The sequence below is a fragment of the Haliaeetus leucocephalus genome, unplaced genomic scaffold, assembly GCF_000737465.1.
Source record: "Haliaeetus leucocephalus isolate CR32 unplaced genomic scaffold, Haliaeetus_leucocephalus-4.0 Scaffold238, whole genome shotgun sequence".
Classification (NCBI taxonomy): domain Eukaryota; kingdom Metazoa; phylum Chordata; class Aves; order Accipitriformes; family Accipitridae; genus Haliaeetus; species Haliaeetus leucocephalus.
The window spans coordinates 467,495-486,190 of NW_010972674.1; the positions used below are offsets into that span (position 1 = coordinate 467,495).

General features: G+C 39.1%; 1 protein-coding gene across 1 annotated transcript in view; it reads right to left on the minus strand.

Moving 5' to 3' along the window:
- Window positions 1–3,730: 3,730 nt before the first annotated feature.
- CCDC57 (coiled-coil domain containing 57) overlaps window positions 3,731–18,696 on the minus strand; it is a 30,188-nt gene continuing 15,222 nt past the window's right edge. Inside the window, exons 8-12 of the mRNA XM_010568142.1 lie at window positions 17,529–17,715; window positions 14,215–14,315; window positions 10,111–10,339; window positions 9,309–9,445; window positions 3,731–3,799 (exon numbers count right to left, since the gene is read on the minus strand). Coding sequence (XP_010566444.1) covers window positions 3,731–3,799; window positions 9,309–9,445; window positions 10,111–10,339; window positions 14,215–14,315; window positions 17,529–17,715 — 723 coding nt within the window. The remainder of the gene's footprint in view (window positions 3,800–9,308; window positions 9,446–10,110; window positions 10,340–14,214; window positions 14,316–17,528; window positions 17,716–18,696) is intronic.

An 18,696-nucleotide genomic window follows, 5' to 3' on the forward strand; every position in this document is an offset into this window, starting at 1 on the left:
TGGTTTCCTGGAGGAGAAAGCTAAGCAACACAAAAGAGTTTTTAAAAGTCCTATTTTTGCAATTAAGTATTTCAGGGCCTGCATGTTTGAGTAAGAAGTTCTGCTCAGGTGTTCTTAGGGTAAATCTGGATGCAGAGATCAAATTAAGGTTGTTCTCAGGAAAACATCACCCCTTATTGATGTTTCACTTGTTTCATGTTGGCAGTATCATCTTTCCCTTTTGCTATTTTCTAGATCCCCAAAAATCTACAGTAAGTTTTGCAATGGTGGCTGGAAATTTCTAGACATTAAGAAACTGATGTCCTTGTAAGGCTGCCAGTGGTGTTGCATCATGCATACAGGAGCATGAAACTGCATGGCACTATCAGTAATGTTTCAAAGACATCCTTTTGCTTATCCTGTCAATATAGGCCTGACCTGAAATACTCTTCCTATTTCAGTTCCAGCCCCACAAAAAAAGCACATGAATCATGACTGTCAGCACTATGTCCATTCCAGTCCTACAGGTCTGTCAGTGCACATTACTTTGTCCCTGCAATGCACTGCTGTTGTGAATAAAGACACTTGTAATCCATTCTTCATTTTGAAAGCCCTTTAAAATATTTTTTTTTCTTGTGTGCCACTAAAGATGGTTCATTGCACCTATACACTGGTTTAAAAATAGATATGATGTAGGTTGGAAAGGACCTCTGGGTGAAATGTCACAGTGCTTATCACTCCCTCCTCAGAATGTATCTTGACACAACTTGTGTCCATTGCTTCTTTTCTTTTCTTTTCACTGTGCACCTCTAAGAGTCTGGCTCTGGCTTCTCCAAAATCCCTTACTGGGTAGTTAAAAAGCAGCAATCAGACCACCTGTTGGCTTTCTTCTCCACACTGAACAACGCAGCTCTCTAAGCCTCTTCTCCTGTAACGTGTGTTCCAGCGCCCTAGCTGTCTTGGTGGCTCTCCACTGGACTCCCAGTTTGTCAATCCTTTGTACCAGAGGGTCCAAAACTGGACACTGTACTATGGATGTGGCCTCACAAGTACCAAATAGAGGAGAACAAACCACTTCCCTTAACCCACTGGTTGCATTCTTGCTCCTGCAATCTGGTATGTGGTTAATGGCACATGAGCATCTATGTAACGGTAACAGGTCACTATTAATATAAAGCTCATTTGAAAAGGCTAGATGGCTGCCATGTTACTCCACAGCTGCCATCAGATCATCAAATGATGATGATAAAAATATCAAAATCAAAAAACCAAGCAACCCACACAAGCCCCACAACACTGTAAGAAATAATCTGTTGAATGCTATGCCTCTTATTAAAATATAAAAATCACCTTTACTTGGAACATTCTGGAGAAATGTTTGTCTGTCTATTTATAAAGACCCTTTATAAAGAAGAGTCTACAATCCTGCTGGGGAACATACTCCATTATTAGCCATCCTTAAAGTTTTTCCAGTATTATAATTTAAGGCCATTACTTTTTGTCCTATCCACAGCAAGTGTTAGAACAGTTTTCCAAAGTTTTGCCAATGAAGGATTACTTCATGAACAGGCCAACAGTGTGGGAGACATAACATTCATCTGCAATATACCACTCAACATAATGGCTACCATTAAAAAGTTCCTTTACAATTTGCCTGTGAAGAGGCTACACTTCACTGCACGTATCTTACAAACGGCGCTCCTGCTAAAATTTTCCAAGAATGTGGTGCTTTTTGTAGAAGTATAACACTGATTAACGTTCAGCCTATGACCTAGGCTTTACCTTCTCCTCTCATCCTAAACCTGATACTGTCTGATATGTAAGGTCAGGATGCTGTCTCACATATAAGAATTTGTGTCTGCTTTTATTTTTTTACGTTCCAACTTGTTGCACTGGATTGTAAAATTCTAGTGGATAACAACACCTAGTTCACTGTGTGCCCACAGCATATACCACATTATGCCCATGATCTCACTTTTGGCCTTTAGGTCTTAGCACACTATACTGTATTGTAGCTATTAACCTGCCACAAAAATGATTAAGCAAGGATTTGCCAAATTACAATTTGATTTAACCGTCATTTGGCAACACATGCAGTGTGCAATTCTCAGACAGACACTTTCATATCTGCCCCAGATAAGGTTTAGACTATGTCAAAACAGAAGGGTATTTGCATTTCCAGGAGTATCTAATAAAAGGGGAGAAGTATTTGCAACAATGGCATTAAAACCAGAGAGCTATATAGGTATTTCTTTTAATTCTTACTTCTGCTGGCAACAGTGAAATTCCCTTCAAGTAACTCATTAGATCTTCAGATTCTGATTACAGGACTGTAATAACAGTAGCAGTCATGTAAAAAATTTAGTGGAAGGGGGCAGAATCCACTACTGTACTTCCATTCTTCTAGAAGAGTCAAATACTGTGACTACTTTACAAAGCATGCTTACCTTGGTCAGTGTTCTTTTGAGGAGTGAGAACAGAAAGGCTTGATCCCATTTCTAAAGTTTGCCAAATACCTCGGCAGAAATTATGTGCTCCAGATGAAGAAAGCTGGACTTGCTGGGCTTGACTAGGACTCTGCCCGAGTGGCTGACTCTGAATGATTTTTGAGGATGTATCTGCCTTTCGTTGCTCTGGCCCATGATTTTCAATAGAGAAATCTAGCTGAACCTGCTCAAATTCGAACACAATCTTACAGAGATACGTACGTTTCACATCAAAGACATCTGAAAATTGGTTAAATCTCACAGGGGCATCTTGGTCTTGGAAAGATAGAAGGTTTCAGCAAGAGGCAAGACAAAAGAAAATTATTATTTTTAGTTTTGAAAGGTTGTATAAGGAGATTAATTACAACATCATGAAAGTGATTGAGAAACCCTAGTTTATTAAGTGTTAACAGATACTATTTTGTGCAGGAACAATGCATAACTTAAAAAAATACCTATATTTTTAAGTCTTCCAGGAGACGACTGTTGAGAAACTGCAACTGAAAAATCCAGCTGAAGGGAAATTACATTGATGATAAAACTGCACTGTACCTCAGCGGATGGTAATTCTGTTTCTTCTCCATAGCTGCTTGGAGCTTCTTCTTCCTTTAAGCTAGGGCAGGCAATTAGAGAAGGCATCCTTGAGGGATGGTGTTGCTTTGTATACTGCAGCTCCTAATATGAAATATTACATTAACACAAATAACGCATGGTCTCTAAAAATAATACATTTATAGCTCAGTCTGCTGTTACACTGCTAGATTTAAAATAATCAGTTATAAATAATATTAAACAAAATTATGTTCCCTTTGGATCAACAGGGCCACACTACCCTCATAATAAACCTCTCATTAAATTTGTTCAAAATCTACATTTCCTGCTGCTGTTACTATCATCCTGCCTTGTTACTCAAGTTTACATTGTCAGGGTCATTCTTCACTTTTGTCATTTCCCATGATTAAATTACAGAAGAAAAACTGCCAAAGAAGTCCTAAAAACCCAAACAAAATAAAGCAAACTATGGAAAAGTAATTTGTCAGCAATGAAAAAAACCTAATTACCACACAAAGTTTCCCCAACTTTCAACATGTAGCAATTAAAGTGAGATATGATGAAAAGCAGACTGCTTCAGCCCTGTCAAAGGAGGTGAAAATAAACATCAAAGTCTTTTGTTGTATATTTAAGACTAAAGAAGCTAAACATGAGCCTATCATATAAAGTAACTGATATTGAAATTGCTGTAGGTATGATAGTAATATGTTCTCTCAGTTTTTGGTAAGGATGATGATCTTGAACGCAGGAGCAAATGTAGTCTGACTAGTAAGAGTGATTACCTAGAAGAAAACCAGCCAAACTAGAATAGCAGGGTTCAGAAACTCAACCTGGAGCTCAGCTTCAACGCAGGAGCTGAAGCCTCAGCAGGTATGTTCTGGGTAAAGAGCTGCCTGGAATGAGACTACTGAAGATGAACAGCTTAGATATAAGAAGGGCTATCCTTCTTTCTAGTCTGGACAAATTCCAGCAGTAACAGAGATGATCCCAAAGGTTCCAGAGCTGGAAAGATCCTCAATGATAGCCACTTCAACCATGACCTCCAAGCAACCCATGAGCTGAAGAGGTTGGACTACTATTGCTGGAGTTTAGCACACCACCTGGAAACTCACAGTCAAATGCTACCTCTCCAAGAGCCACGGACACATTGTATTTTTAAAATCTATTCTTACAAAAGCAAGAATAATCTTTCAAGATTTTAAAAAGAACATGGGAGACACGAGATGTCAGAAAAATAGCAAACACAGTACCTAGCTCATTAAAAATAAGGCAAGGGAAGACTGGGATGGATGGGCAATGAATATTCATTGGTCTCAATTTAAGAGTCAGCTAAGTTCTAAGATGAGCTGTGAAAGAAAGAAAAATTTAAAAGGTGGAGAAAAAAAAATTGTAAAAAATGTGGTTTTGAATTGTGGCAATTTTGTCCAGATTTGGAAATCGCTTTTACATACATTTAGTATAGGCATTTAGCTAATCCTTTCCAGACCTCGATCCAAGCAGTGCACAGATGAAACAAGCAGTCTACAAAAGGTCTCCTCAAATGCTTTGCTGGACCCTAATCTCCTTTGTAAAAATTATTCCCCATGTTAGAGTTTAAGAGCTTAAGAAACAGTTCACTGAACTGAAAGTGGATGGCAAAGGATGGCAAGCTTGTGACTTTAAGCTAGTAAGATGTTCACAAGCATCCTGAACAAATTATATATCCACAAGCACGCTGAGGCATTCCACAGTAAGTTCACCTGTTGGCAGACCATTTTCCAGGCTTCCTGCACATTTTAACAGCTGCCTCACCTATTTCCTTCTGAAACCCCGCAAGAGGGAGATCAGAATCTTATGCTCAGGACTGTCATCTAGGACCAGAGCTGATCTTTTCACCTTGGAGTTTTACAAAAATTTTAAGATCTTCTGCTCCGGAAGTAGCCCCATACCACTATCCCATAAGATGTATCATTGACATGCCAGCAAGGCTATTTATTTGATGCTCCCCGATTCTTTTCTCTGAGGACCTTCCTCACGCTACAACAAGATGCTAATACTTCTTGTGACAGTGCTGCAGTGACAGGTCTTGATCAGGTCCTCAAACTGTCAATGAAGAGTTGCAAAACAGTGCTGCATTCCCAGAGCTGTTCACACAGAGCTTGAATAATTTGAGCCTTCTCAGTCTCGGAACTCAGTTGGCTTTCACTATGGTATCTCCTAACTAGTATTTTTTATGCCCTCACTAATACTTTTGATGTCAAAAGAACTCAATTAGATAAATTTTGTGAAATATACCAGATTCTCCAGCTCACGTTACACTTATCTGACTGACCCGTTAATTCTCAGTTTCTGTTATCTCAGACTGTCTGCTACATCTAAGGAAGAATAAGTCTCCATTAGCTCTGTAAAGGTACACCAGATGGCATTCTCAGTTTATCACTGTCTGATGGATGGTTTACAATGTTTGCTCACATTACAACCTTTAAAACTTCTTCATTGACTAATGAGCAGTAAAGAAGAACAGGGGCTTATTTTCACTCAAGCAATCTGTTTAAATTTGGTTCTAATTGACTCTAACAGCACAGCCTTTTGGACTTCAGGCAACCTTTCTCTATCAAACAGGAGCGCCCCTCCTGTTGGATATCTTTGGCTAGGAAGAAGCTAAGAGAAACTCAAGCACCTGTGATGGGACATCCAAACACAGAGTTCTTCCCTGCCGGGTTCCCTTAGAACATATTCCAAAATATTGCCATAGATTCAATCTGCCAAGAAACATATGTACCCATTTTCTTCCCCAAATATATGCCTTTCCCAGCTGAAATACTGCTGCATACTTTGGATGCTTGGAGAGCCTTTTCCTTTCACATTCAAATGTTTAACCCCTCCAAACAAGTACTACCTGTTTTTACTACTATCCTTTATCCAAGAGAATAGCAATGTCCTGCAGAAGCTGGATAACTGTCTGCCTAAAGACCTGACAGCAGAAGACTGAACTCGACCCTGTCAACTCTTGTTCTCAAATTTAATTGCTGGACAACTTTTCCCATTGTTTTCTTAAATCAACTGACCCAGAAGTTTTTGTAATTAGTCCAGCTAACACCCCTCATGGGTATAACTACAAGGCTAATCTGCAGCGCTGTTTTACTTCACAGGAAAAAAAAAAATCTATTTTTGGCAGAACTAAATTTCAAATTGAAAGCATGTCATGCCCAGATATACAACTGGTTAAATTAGTGCCAGCTGAGTCACTTAACCTTCATTTACCTAATTTGTAGCACTTATTCTAAGCAACTACAGAGGTTAATATGTTTTTTTTCTTTAACATCATTCTTATATGTAAGAAAAATCAAATATTCATTACAATTTACTTCCACTGGCTCTTTTAAGAAACTCACCTTTGTCATCCAAACTGTCTGGTTGGATGGTTCATACTCTTTGTAATACATTTAGGCCAACCAGAAAACATCTGAAGAAAATAGCGATAACTTCAGGCTGAAAAAACCACAGGATGGCATGCTCAAAACGAATATGTGGTTATACTGTCTTATCTTTTTAGAATGTGTCTAGATGTAAAAATGTTTAAGATGATTTTAGAACGTGTTCAGATGGTAAAATTTTCAAGTAAATGACCGACATTTGTGATTTCTTAGTGCAATCTGACAACATGATAGGATTCTCTCCTGTGTAGTTTCATATTATCACAGAGATCTTAGTATGTAAAAAGAGAAACATTAAACTTCAATCTCCTACATATTCCTGAATGAACTTTAGTAATCCACAAAAAGGCTCTCAATCTGTTCTTGATTTCAGTTAAGAGAAATAAGAATGCATAAAGAGAGAATTAAAAATAGACAGGATCCTCCAGAGGAGATTAGCTTTAATTCAGTTGATTGTCCCCAAAGGCAGAGGAGATTGCAGTTTCAATCTAATAGGCTGGAAGTTGACTGCTTGGAAAGCAGCACAGCAGAAAAGAAACAGGAAACCTGGTGGACTACAAGTTGAACATGAGGGATCAATGCGTTCTTGAGGCCTTTGGCCAACAGCATCCTGGGTTGCATCAGGGAAAGCACTGCCAGCAGGTCAAGGAAGGTGATACCTCCCTCCACCAACCACTGGTGCAACCACATTTAGAGTATTGTGTCCACTTTGGGGCTCCCCAGTACAAGAAAGACATGGACATACTGGAGCAAGTCCAGCAAACAGCCACAAAGATGATCAAAAAATTGGAGCATCTGACATATGAGGAGAGGTTGGGGAACCTGGCCCTCTTTAGCCTCCAGAAGAGATAGGTCAGGAGTGATCTTTTCAACATGTATAAGCACCTGATGGGGATGGTGGGAGGAGGTAAAGATGACTGAGCCACACTCTTCTCAGTGGTATACAGTGGAAGAATGAGAGACAATGGGCAGAAAGTGAAGTACAGGACACTACACTTAAGCATAAGGGGACCACCCCCCCCGCAAACCTCAACCTTCTTTACTGGGAGGGTGGTCAAACACTGAAACAAGCTGCCCAGAGAGGTTCCCAGAGGAAGTATTTCCCCAACTGAACTTGGTTAATAATTCTACTGGAGTTTTATACCTCGGAGCAACAACCTAACCCTTTCTGAAAGAACACTGTTTACTGCCCTCAAAACTACAACGACAATCAGCTGCTCTGACTCAATCCTCACAGGAACAAATCTGCTGATCAATTAAGTAAAGTACATAGTGAAATCCTGACTATTGAAGTCACTGGGAGGTCTGCCACTAACTACTAGGGGAGCCAGGATTTATCCAATTGTCTCTCTGATGAAAACTGCAATTTAACTATTAAAAGTTGCATTTTAATTACAGAAGATAAGAGACAGGTTAATTATATATCCTACTTTCATATATGAAAAATGTGCTATTACAATAATTTGGACAAGGGTGTTTTAGAATCCCACCATTGCGGACATTTAGTAGTATGCTCAATGATTAATCATTTTCAAGTTTATCTTAGAACACACTGCAAATCCTTCAAATGGCCTATCTTACTTATTTAAAACTAAGCTTTATGAAACTCATAATTCAGGATTGCATTTATGCTGAATTAACACAAGTGTTTCTGAATTCCTTGGATGAAAATCACGTTTAAAAAAGTTAATTCTGAAGTCCCAAATGTAAACCTTTAAGTAAATGGGGTAACATCTGGCTGGTGGCCAGTCACCAGTGGTGTTCCCCAGGGCTCCATTTTAGGGCCAGCTCTTTTCAAGGTTTTTATCAATGACTTGGACACAGGAGTTGAGTGCACACTAAGTAAGTTTGCCAATGGTGCTAAATTAGGAGGACTCATTGATTCCCTTGAGAGTAGGGAGACCTTACAGAGAGATCTTGATAGAATGGAGCGCTTGGCAATCACCAACCGTATGAAATTTAACAAGAGCAAATGCTGGATTCTCCACCTGGGATGGTGTAATCCTGGATGTCCATACAGATTGGGGGACAAGAGGCTGGAGTGCAGCCCTGCAGAAAGGGAACTGGGGGTTTTGGCTGATGGTAAGCTCAATATGAGTCAACAGTGTGCCCTTGTGGCCAAAAGGGCCAACCGTACCCTGGGGTGCATTAGGCACAGTATAGGTAACCACTTGAAAGGAGTGACTGTCCCACTATACTCAGCACTGGTGTGGCCTCACCTTGAGTAATGTTGGGCAGTTTTGGAATCCACAATATGAGAAGGATATAGAAATATTTGAATGTGTCCAAAGGAGGGCAACAAAGATGGTGAAAGGACTAGAGGGCAAGACTTATGAGGAGCGGCTGAGGATACTTGGCTTATTCAGCTTAGAAAAGAGGAGACTGAGGAATAACCTCATTGCTGTCTACAACTTCCTCACAAGGGGAGCAGAGAGGGAGGTGCTGATCTCTTCTTTCTGGTGGGCAGTGATAGGATGCAAGGGAATGACTTAAAGCTACATCAGGGGAAGTTCAGACTGGATATTAGGAAGAAGTTCTTCCCCGAGAGGGTAGTCAAGCACTGGAACAAGCTCCCCAAGCAGTGGTCATGGCCCCAAGCCTGTTGGTGTTCAAGAAGCATTTGGACAATGCTCTTAGATACATGGTTTAACTTCTAGGTTGCCCTGTGTGGAGTCAGGACTCAGAGATCCTCATGGGTCCCTTCCAGCTCAGGACATTCTATGATTCTATGAAATCTTCCAAGGCACCAAAGGAAGACTTGAGCTAAAGTCAGTAAAAGACATTTAAATGCAGAATTTTAAGGAAAGTTATATTCATGGAATTAGAACTGGCTTAACTGCTCATTATCACTCGATTTCGGAGAGCATATCATTACCTGTGTTGTAAGCCTGTGCTGTAGATGCTTTAAAGCTGATAGCTGACACTGTGTTCTTTTGACAAGCTCTCTTGGAAAAAGACTACCAGAAGCAATACAAACTGTGCAGCCCTTAGAGCTAACAGGATGCCAAAGTCCTATAAAGGAGAGACAATACTGAGAAAGGCATTCTCTTTTGTTATTTTGTCATCAATTTTACATTCCCAGCAAGTGTTCATAGTGGATATAAATGAACCACAGAACACAGGCCTTCCCATTGCAGATGGATTCAGTGCGATGAGGAAATGGGCCTCATGTTTTTTCCCTTTGCTTCATTGCCAGAGTAATTGTTGCATGGAACTTAAATGTCTGCAGTGAAATCTTCCTACATTATATATACTCTTGATTCAAGCTTACTCTATAGTAAGCTTATTCTGCTTTCTCTTCCACTTTCATAATGCATTAGTTTTTATTCCAAGAGACAAACTACCTCTTTTCTGCTCTTAAAAGAAGTCCGAGTTCAACTTCCAGTTCCCACACCGACATCTAAGCACCAGGGAGTCCTTCATCTAAGATGTTAATCAACAGAAAGTTACTGCCTACAGACCCTCATTGTTCTATGTTAGCACCTCCTATCACAGGATAATCTTACTTGCAACAATTAGCACTGCAGTCTCACACAAACTATGCAGATCAAGAAACAGTGAGGTCCAGCACTTTGCTTTCATATTAAAGCCTAGCTCTCTCCAGCTCAAAGGATGAACTGATTCCCAAGTTTTATTCTAAATATTTAAGCTAGCACTCTTCCGTAGAATAAATTTACCTTCCTTTAATACCATTACAAGTTCTGCCCTGAGTCTGTTTCCCATTTCAATCAGCTGCTGCTTCTCTTGGCTCAGAATTGAGATTTTACTTGCTGCTTCCTTCAGTTTATTTCGCATTCCTTGTAGAGTGCAGCTGACACCATACTGAAGACCGACACCAGGACCTACATCAGGTAACTCTTGTCCAAGATCCACCATCTTATCTTCAAGAACTTTGGCTTTTGGCCCCTGAAAAAAACAGGTAGTGCTTATAATTAATATTTTGAAAATGTGCTCTGCGGGTTTAGAGATTTGCACAAATATGCATTAGAAGCCAGTTGAAGAAAAAGTGTAAAGTTGAAGTCTACAGCCCATTTTTGAGGGTCCATTTTCAAAATTTTGTTAGCAATATAGGGCAATTAAACTGTGGAGCAAAACACTATAGCAGCCTGGGACATTTCTACAAATATTGTTAACTGTAAGTGTAAATAATACACACAGGATAAACACCATATAACTGTAAACTAGAGAGCAGTTAATTTTAAGATAAAATGTGGAAAAAACTGCTTTACGGCAGATAGCAAGCTACTACAAACCCTTCTTTGTGTAATCATTGCATGCATACACACATATGGGGTAGATATGACTTAAAACATTGTTTTAAAGAGAAAGGTTTCAGAGTGAAAAGTAAAGATTCTACAATTGGTTTTGTGTCTGCAAACCTAATTGAGTCCACTTTCACATATACATTAGGATAAAGTATTTACCCAAAAGATCACATCTTTGTGTCTCAAGAGCTATATACTGTCCTCTTTCAGCCCCCTTACTACAGAGGAGACTTTTCAATATCCGTTTAAATACTCATTGTTCACTGAACTAATCATCTCCCTATAGACTTTTTAAATACTTCAGTGCCACAAGTATCTAAATATGTCACATACATTAAAAGCGTTTTACAAAACTCTTGCTCATCTATATATTTACTCTTCCACATATAAACTAGTCAGAAATGTACCACACTGTAATTGTGCAATCCCAATCAGTTTTCAACTAAATCACCCTGAACACTGTGATTCAAGAAGTACACATTGAAAGGTGTTATCCATACCAACAAAAAACCCCAACCACCGTGGCCTTAGTGTCTCACACAAGTCCCATTCTCTTATTTCTTTGTAGAGTTTTACCATAAAAGAGGAGGCCCTTGAGAACATACATGGAAAGCATACAGGTCCACAAACACTATAGGGGACAAAGGTGGAGAAGTTAGTGCAGGACTAGAATCTAAAAACATGAAGAAAGACACCAAAGTGAAAGAAAAAAAGGAACACCACTTTGGCGTACATAGAGCAATTTATATCAAAGCAATTAATATAAGCAGCCACAAATTCTTACATTCTACCCTCATCATATGAACAGTGAACTTAACACACCAAGGCTTAACATAAAGAGAGGTCAAGGTCATGACCAATTATGGTACCACTGGCTGTCACACTATGTACCACCTTCACTGTACCAAGAGGCAAAAGCACATCACATGGCTGGGACAGGAATACCAGTTGCTTAAACTTCTATTTTTCCTGAGTTTTTCATGAAAACATTCAATAGCATTACACAGAAGATTTTTTTTCAGATGACAGATTGTAAGCTGTAGAGTTAGGAGTGGAACTCAGAAATCTTTTTACCTTTAGATCTATGTCCAGAGTAAAACTCTACAATACAAAAGAGAGAAAACATGGAAAAGATGGGTACTGAAAAAAGGTGGGATGAAAATCTCTCCTCAGAGCTGATACAAACAGAAAAGAATAAAAATATATGTACACGCAAAAGTCTACACGCCTATTTTACTAGTTTGCACAATAAACCTTCCTCTTTTTCTTTAGCTACATTTTAGCTCTAGAGTTTATCATTTTGAGATTATGCTCCCAGAACCTCTGTTATATTACATGGAAAAAAAGAAAGCTCTCTGTATTGACGTCACATCTGCACCCTCATGTTCAGTTACCATTATAGCTCAACAAATGCTAAACGCCCCAAGGTAGAAATATTTTTGCCTGTGATTCATCATGGCATTAAGTACATCCTTAGCATGCAATTAATAAATGTAAGAAGCACAGAGACAGTGTAGAAAAATGTTAAAAGATAAGCACTTCTAAAATCCAGTAAGGAATTCTAATGAAGTTTTGCCCATTGTTTCTAAGATATTCTCAGGACTGTTTCCAGTTGCCAGTCTATGCCTAAGAAGGCTTGTTATGCACTAAGGAAGAAGAAATAAAGCAGTGAGAAGAAATAGACAGGAAATGATAGTTCAACATCAGTGAGGACAGCATTAACTACAATTCCAGCATTTTGTTCAAGTTTTGGCCTGCACATCTGCTATTTACTACGTGCCTATACATATAAAGCACAAGGAATTCAACATTTCACACTGAAAATGCATATCACTGCCTGAAAAATATTCTTGTTCTCATATCCAGCCCTGAGCATTCAATTATAGTTTAGCATCATGAAGCAAAAGATTAATCTCTGGCACAGAGAATGTTCAGTTCCTAGCTTACTGTCTCCAAGGCAAAGCCACTCTCTATTTTTCTTTTAAGGCTTTATCCCCACTTAAATGCAAAGAAAATGAGAATGCATCTTGGACAGTAGTTTGTAAAACATTTTCTGCAACAGAAAAGAATAGTTGGTATAAAATTCAGTTTTCACCTAATTCTGGAAGTGGCCAAAGAGAAAAAAATAAATCTGTGTTGTTCATACTGGGACACAATGATTTCCTAAATATAATTTGACAGCGGGAACAAACAAATCTCCTTCTGTATTCAGCAAAAAGATACAACTAAGATTAAACATGATCTGCGCCTCGTGGGTGTCCTGGTTTCAGCTGGGATAGAGTTGTACATGTTTTCACACAAGGATCCAAAGTTTTATTTGAACATTGATATTGTTTCAGTTCTTAAAGCGCATAGCTTTTAATGTAATCAGCACCTCTCATCCTTATTTCTTTCTTAGCTATTATTTCCATTTTCTTGAACTTAGATGGTTACTGGTGAGTCTTAACAGTAAGAGTAAAGAATGAAACAGATATTGGTAGATTTTACAGATTACTCGAAAATTAGAAAACCCTTGTTTTTCAATTGTATCTTAACCAATCTTACTTTGGACTCTGTTTACTGCACCACCAAATCACTGGGACACAGGAAGGGGAGAACATATAGCGACTTACTCCTTACGTAATATTAGATATTTGTCCCAGTTTTCAAATCCTTTACTATTTTTCCAAGAGATGCCTCTGTCACACTTTAATGCCAATATTGTTCCTACCCTTTAAACTAACACAAAGGCAATGACATTTGTAAACCCTGGAACTGAGTAAAAACACTCCCAGAGCTGGTGAGCTCTTCTTTTGAGGGTGGGGTGAGCTCCCAACCGACGCTGGCGCTCCGTTATTTCTCCCAGTCACTCCATGGGGCATGCATGGGAGCCCACCGCAGCTGGGTGTCCCGCTGCTGGGGCCCGGGGGCTGGCAAGCCGGTGGCCGTGGCCACTGCCCTGCCAGTACAGCCTCCCCGCCCTGCAGCGTGGGCCCGGCGGGAGCCAGGAGGTTCTCCCAGGCAAAGGCACTCTGCCCTGCTAACGGAGCATGCAACCCCATCTGAGTATCTACCTCCAGCCACGGCTTCACAGGACCTTCTCATCAGAGTCCAGCAGTGACACACTATCTACAGTTTCATCTCTACTCACCTTATTACAAGGCATCTTGAATGATTTTCGTTATTTTAAAAAAAGGCTAAAATACGGATTTACAATGGAAAACTCAAAGAGGTGATGCACGTAGTTTAAGAATTTGCAAGTGGAAAAAAAATATCAAGAAAGGCTTGAAAGATCTGGAGTGACTTGTGCCAGGGAATGACTAGTCAAAATGTATTTCCTAGAAAGAATGAGCATAAACTGGGCTGAAAAAAATCATTGCAGGCTCTCATCTAACTTACACTCATTACTAACTGACCACGTAAGTGTATATTGCTTCAGTTTTTATTATTTATTCAAACATAAATAATATGTTATCTATTTAATTACATACACACATGTGCATACAAATATTTTAGGTAGTTTAAACCTCTTCATACCTCTTCTGTGTCTGGGTTTACTATACAATCCGAGTTAGTTGAGCTGAGTTTGATATTGCTCAAAGTGGTTCCAGTTAAAATTTTGTTTGTGCACGATGAACCTAAAAGAGAAGAGGAGTATAATATGAATGTATATGTATTTATACAGAGTTTAGGCTTTCACAGCAGCAGCTGTTTCAGAACTTTCTCTCATGAATATCCACTTATACCACTTCAGTAGATATGTTGTAAACAGAGCTGAAGAAATATAAAAAATAGTAGTCTCACAATATGCAAACATCAGTCAGCTACAAAATACAGAAGTGACTAGAGATGACACATTAGAAAGGTCAATTCGTGGGTAAGGAGCACAGGGAAGCTTTTATTTTTTGCAATACTGCATTATTTAATCGTTCTTGGGAAACTGGCAATACCAAGTATAACAAGAATAATTAAGACACAGTATCTTCTTTTCAATCACAGTTGGAAAAAATCACTGATAAATGAAAGTTAATCCTGAAAATTTCTTCTTTTAGTTCCAGTAAAAACGTGAGTCTGAACATTTTGATGTATATGGACAACTGCCCTGGTTTTGTCTGGGATAGAGTTAATTTTCTTTCTAGTAGCTGGTACAGTCTTATGTTTTGGATTTAGTACAACAATAATGTTGATAACACACTGCTGTTTTCAGTTGTTGCTAAGTAGTATTTATACCAAGTCAAGGATTTTTCAGCTTCTCATGCCCAGCCAGCGAGAAAGCTGGAGAGGCACAAGAAGTTGGGAGGCGACACAGACAGGGCAGCTGACCCAAACTGGCCAAAGGGATGTTCCACACATATGACGTCATGCCTAGTCCATAAACTGGGGAGAGTTGGCCAGGGCAGACCGCTGCTTGGGAACTAACTGGGCATCAGTGGCTGAGTGGTAGCAATAGCATTGTGCAGCACTTGTTTTGTATATTCCAACTCTTTTATCATTATTATTATTATTATTATCTTCCTTTCTGTCCTATTAAGCTGTCTTTATCTCAACTCATGAGTTTTATTTTTTTCCCCCTGATTCTCTCCCCCATCCCACTGGGTGTGGGGGGGAGTGAGCGAGCAGCTGCGTGGTGCTTAGTTGATGGCTGGGGTTAAACCATGACAAGTCAGGGGAAAGAACAGATGACTTTCTGGAAACAAGAAGTGCCCCTCCAAGTTACTCACCCATTGTCTTAACAATTTCAGATTTAACATTATAATCTCTTTTAGTGATTGAATATAATCTCCATACATTTCTTAAAGGGACATAAGAAAGATTATCTTAGTTGAATAAAGTATTTCAGCCATAAAGAAAACATATTATACATTTCTGAAAACCTACATTTATCAGCTGACAAGGATTATTGCTTTACTTGGACACTGCTAAATTCCAGCAGTGGTAAATCTTTTACATATTGGACTATAACATCTTCAAAAAACAGTAGACTAACATTAGCTGCCTCTGACAAAAAAACTATGCTTGAATTTGTTTTTTTATTTAAAATTATCCGAGGTTTTGCTTTAATCGGGTATTAATGTCTCATTATTAACAAAGCTAGAATACGCTTATATTTATTAAAAATGCCTGCACACTTAATTAGCTTGTGATTTCATGCTACTGTACAAATGACAGTTTAAAACTAATTCTGCAAACTGGTAACACAGAGATCCAGTCTCACTGCAAAATTAAGCATAACGACAGCAAAACAGATGGTACAATAAAATACCTTTCATCAAACCCATCTTATTTTTTCTGAAATACAGAAAACAATACACGGTGGCTCTGCAATTGTTTGAAGCAATTAGAAATAGAAATTAAAAGTTTACATAGATGAGGCACAGAGATGTATAAAGCAGCTATCTACCCGCCCTTATATAACGAGTAAAAGGTGCTAAACACAGGGCTACTTATTCCACAGAAGTAAAAAATGTCATTGAAAAAGTTATACCTTGCCTATTTTTTTAAAAACCCCAAACAGACCAGAGCTGTTTATTCCATTACCATGTTACAGTTCATTTCCCTTCCTCGTTTCTCCAGACTTTCAAGTCACAAGAATGTTTTCGAAGAAAAAAAATCCAGTTTTGTTTCTAAACAGGCCTGCATGAGAGCCAATCAAAAGCAAACTTAACAAATTTTCAGAAATGTACTACAAAATGTAACCAGTTGTAATGGACATACCTTCTGCAGGTTTTAGGGTTTTTTAAATGCTATCAGCTTTGACTTTCCTATGAAGGATAATGACAAAAAAAAAGAAATGAAACTGTAAGACATGATATACTGAAATGTTTCTAAGAGATGCTAAAAATCCCCCAACTAATGTGTGACAATATCTGGTAAAGGAATGCATTTGAAAGTATTACATATTTCTAACATTGAAATGCTTTTAAATTTTTAGCTTCCTGACAAAGCCACCACAAAGGCCACCCAGTAAACATACTAACAAAGAAGGGTATCTCCTTAACACTCAGCTGTAGTAGGCAGGACAAAGAAAGCTTGATGGGTGCAGGACAAATGAACTGTGATAAGGAAAACAGGAGTCAGAAACAATTATACCTGGAACTGATGTCCTATGACCACTTACATATCTACACTAAAAAGGTATAAAAAGTAACTCACTACCTACCCAAAACAAGCCTCTCTGCAAGAGCTTCCCTGCATGCGATCTCCTGGACAGACCAGACCCTCACTGGGGACGCCTGGCTAACTCTGCACTCAGAGATGTGGATCATCTTTGAAGAGAGACTTGTTTTTTCATTGTCAATTAGCCCCACTTCTGGGAGTGGCTTGGCAAGTGTTATACCAGTAACACCTCACATAATACATTTATAGACACGTGCACAGGTAAAGGTTTGTAAGAAAGACATGGACCTGTTAAAGCAGGGGCCCATGAAAAGGAGCAGAGGGCTAGAATACCTCTCCTATGAAGAAATTTTTTACAATGAGGGTGGTAAGACACTGCAACAGGTTGCCCAGGGAAGTTGTGGATGCCTCATCATTGGAAATGTTCAAGGTCAGGTTGGGCAGGGCTTTGAAAAGGCAATCTGGGCTAGTGAAAGATGTCCCTGCCTATGGCAGGGGGGTTGGATTAGGTAATCTTTAAAGGTAATAATATTTGTAATAAAGGTAATAAATAATATTTGTAATAAATAAATTCTCAGAATCTCAGACCTCTATGTGCTTGTGTATTGTGCAATCCTGAGAACTCCACGGTCGTGATCTTTAAACACCCATGAGCTGGGCAGCCCTCATAGGTTGTGATCGTGACCGCTACACTTCCTTAACTGAATTTAGAGTTCCGGGGCAAGAGTTGTCACCTTGCTCTGCAAGCTGTCTGTTTTCTGTCAGAGGAAGAGAGGACAACATCTGCTCATCAAGACTCTCCATTTCTTTCCTCATTTGTGCAACAGCAGCCCGAAGGTTGGCATTCTGCTCCTGCAGCTTTTTTATTTCCAAGGTAGGAATATCTTTGCTCAGAGAACTTTTATCATCACACTGAAATATCTGTAAAATGAAAGTACAACACAATAACAACCCTTTATTAATGAGCAATACATATTCTCTCCACAACACCACACACAGAGATCCTAGTACTTTCAATCCATGAACAGACTTGGGAGAAAAGAACCATAGGAAGAAAAGAGATCTGGTTATTCTGGGGATTTACCAGGGGAAAATAGTGCTATGATGATAACCTGAGATGGGAGAGGAGGCACAGATGGGGAGGAGGATGGCCACAGAGATGGCTCTGTCTTATCACTGTTGTTCTTTGAAGTGTGCTCTCTCTCTCTCTTTCATGCATGGGTAACCCGTCTCCTTTAAAGAACTTACTGGGTCAGCAGCAGTCCCCTTTCTGACCTGCCAAACTCCTGAAAGTGTCATTGGAGATCATTTATTCACAAGAACATAAATAGGCTGGACATCCTTTGCTAAACTGGAAAAGGAGAAGGAGTGTATGGACTACATCTAGACAACCTGGACAATGGACAACATCTAGAAAACCTCTAAGCACTTCAACTGTAAAATAAGTAGTAATGACTTCTTTTCGTGCATTAGTTACAGATAACCTAACAGTGAACAATGTAGAAGGAACATTTGTCAGATAGTGATTGAAGCTCTGCCTTCACAAATGCCTTGAAGCCTGACTTTTGGAATTATACTTGGTGGAAGCATGAAGTGATGACCAAACGTCATTCTTGCAGACTTCCAGAACTGAAGAGGCTGACAAAACCCAGGTTGCCAAAGCTGCTTTAACTACGTAAAAAAACTAATTTATATTAGTAAACTATGAGCAGCTTGCTTATAGAGTAATACATCCCAGAATCATTCTATTTCTTAAATTTTTGAAGGGGAATTGCTCAGTGTTTTCTTCATGGGCTGCACACAGCCTTAAAGATTATCTTAGAGATTTAGTTTGGAAAGCTAGTCCTGTATGAATGGAGTGACGGCCTAATCAGGACAAGAATGCGAAACATTATAGATCAC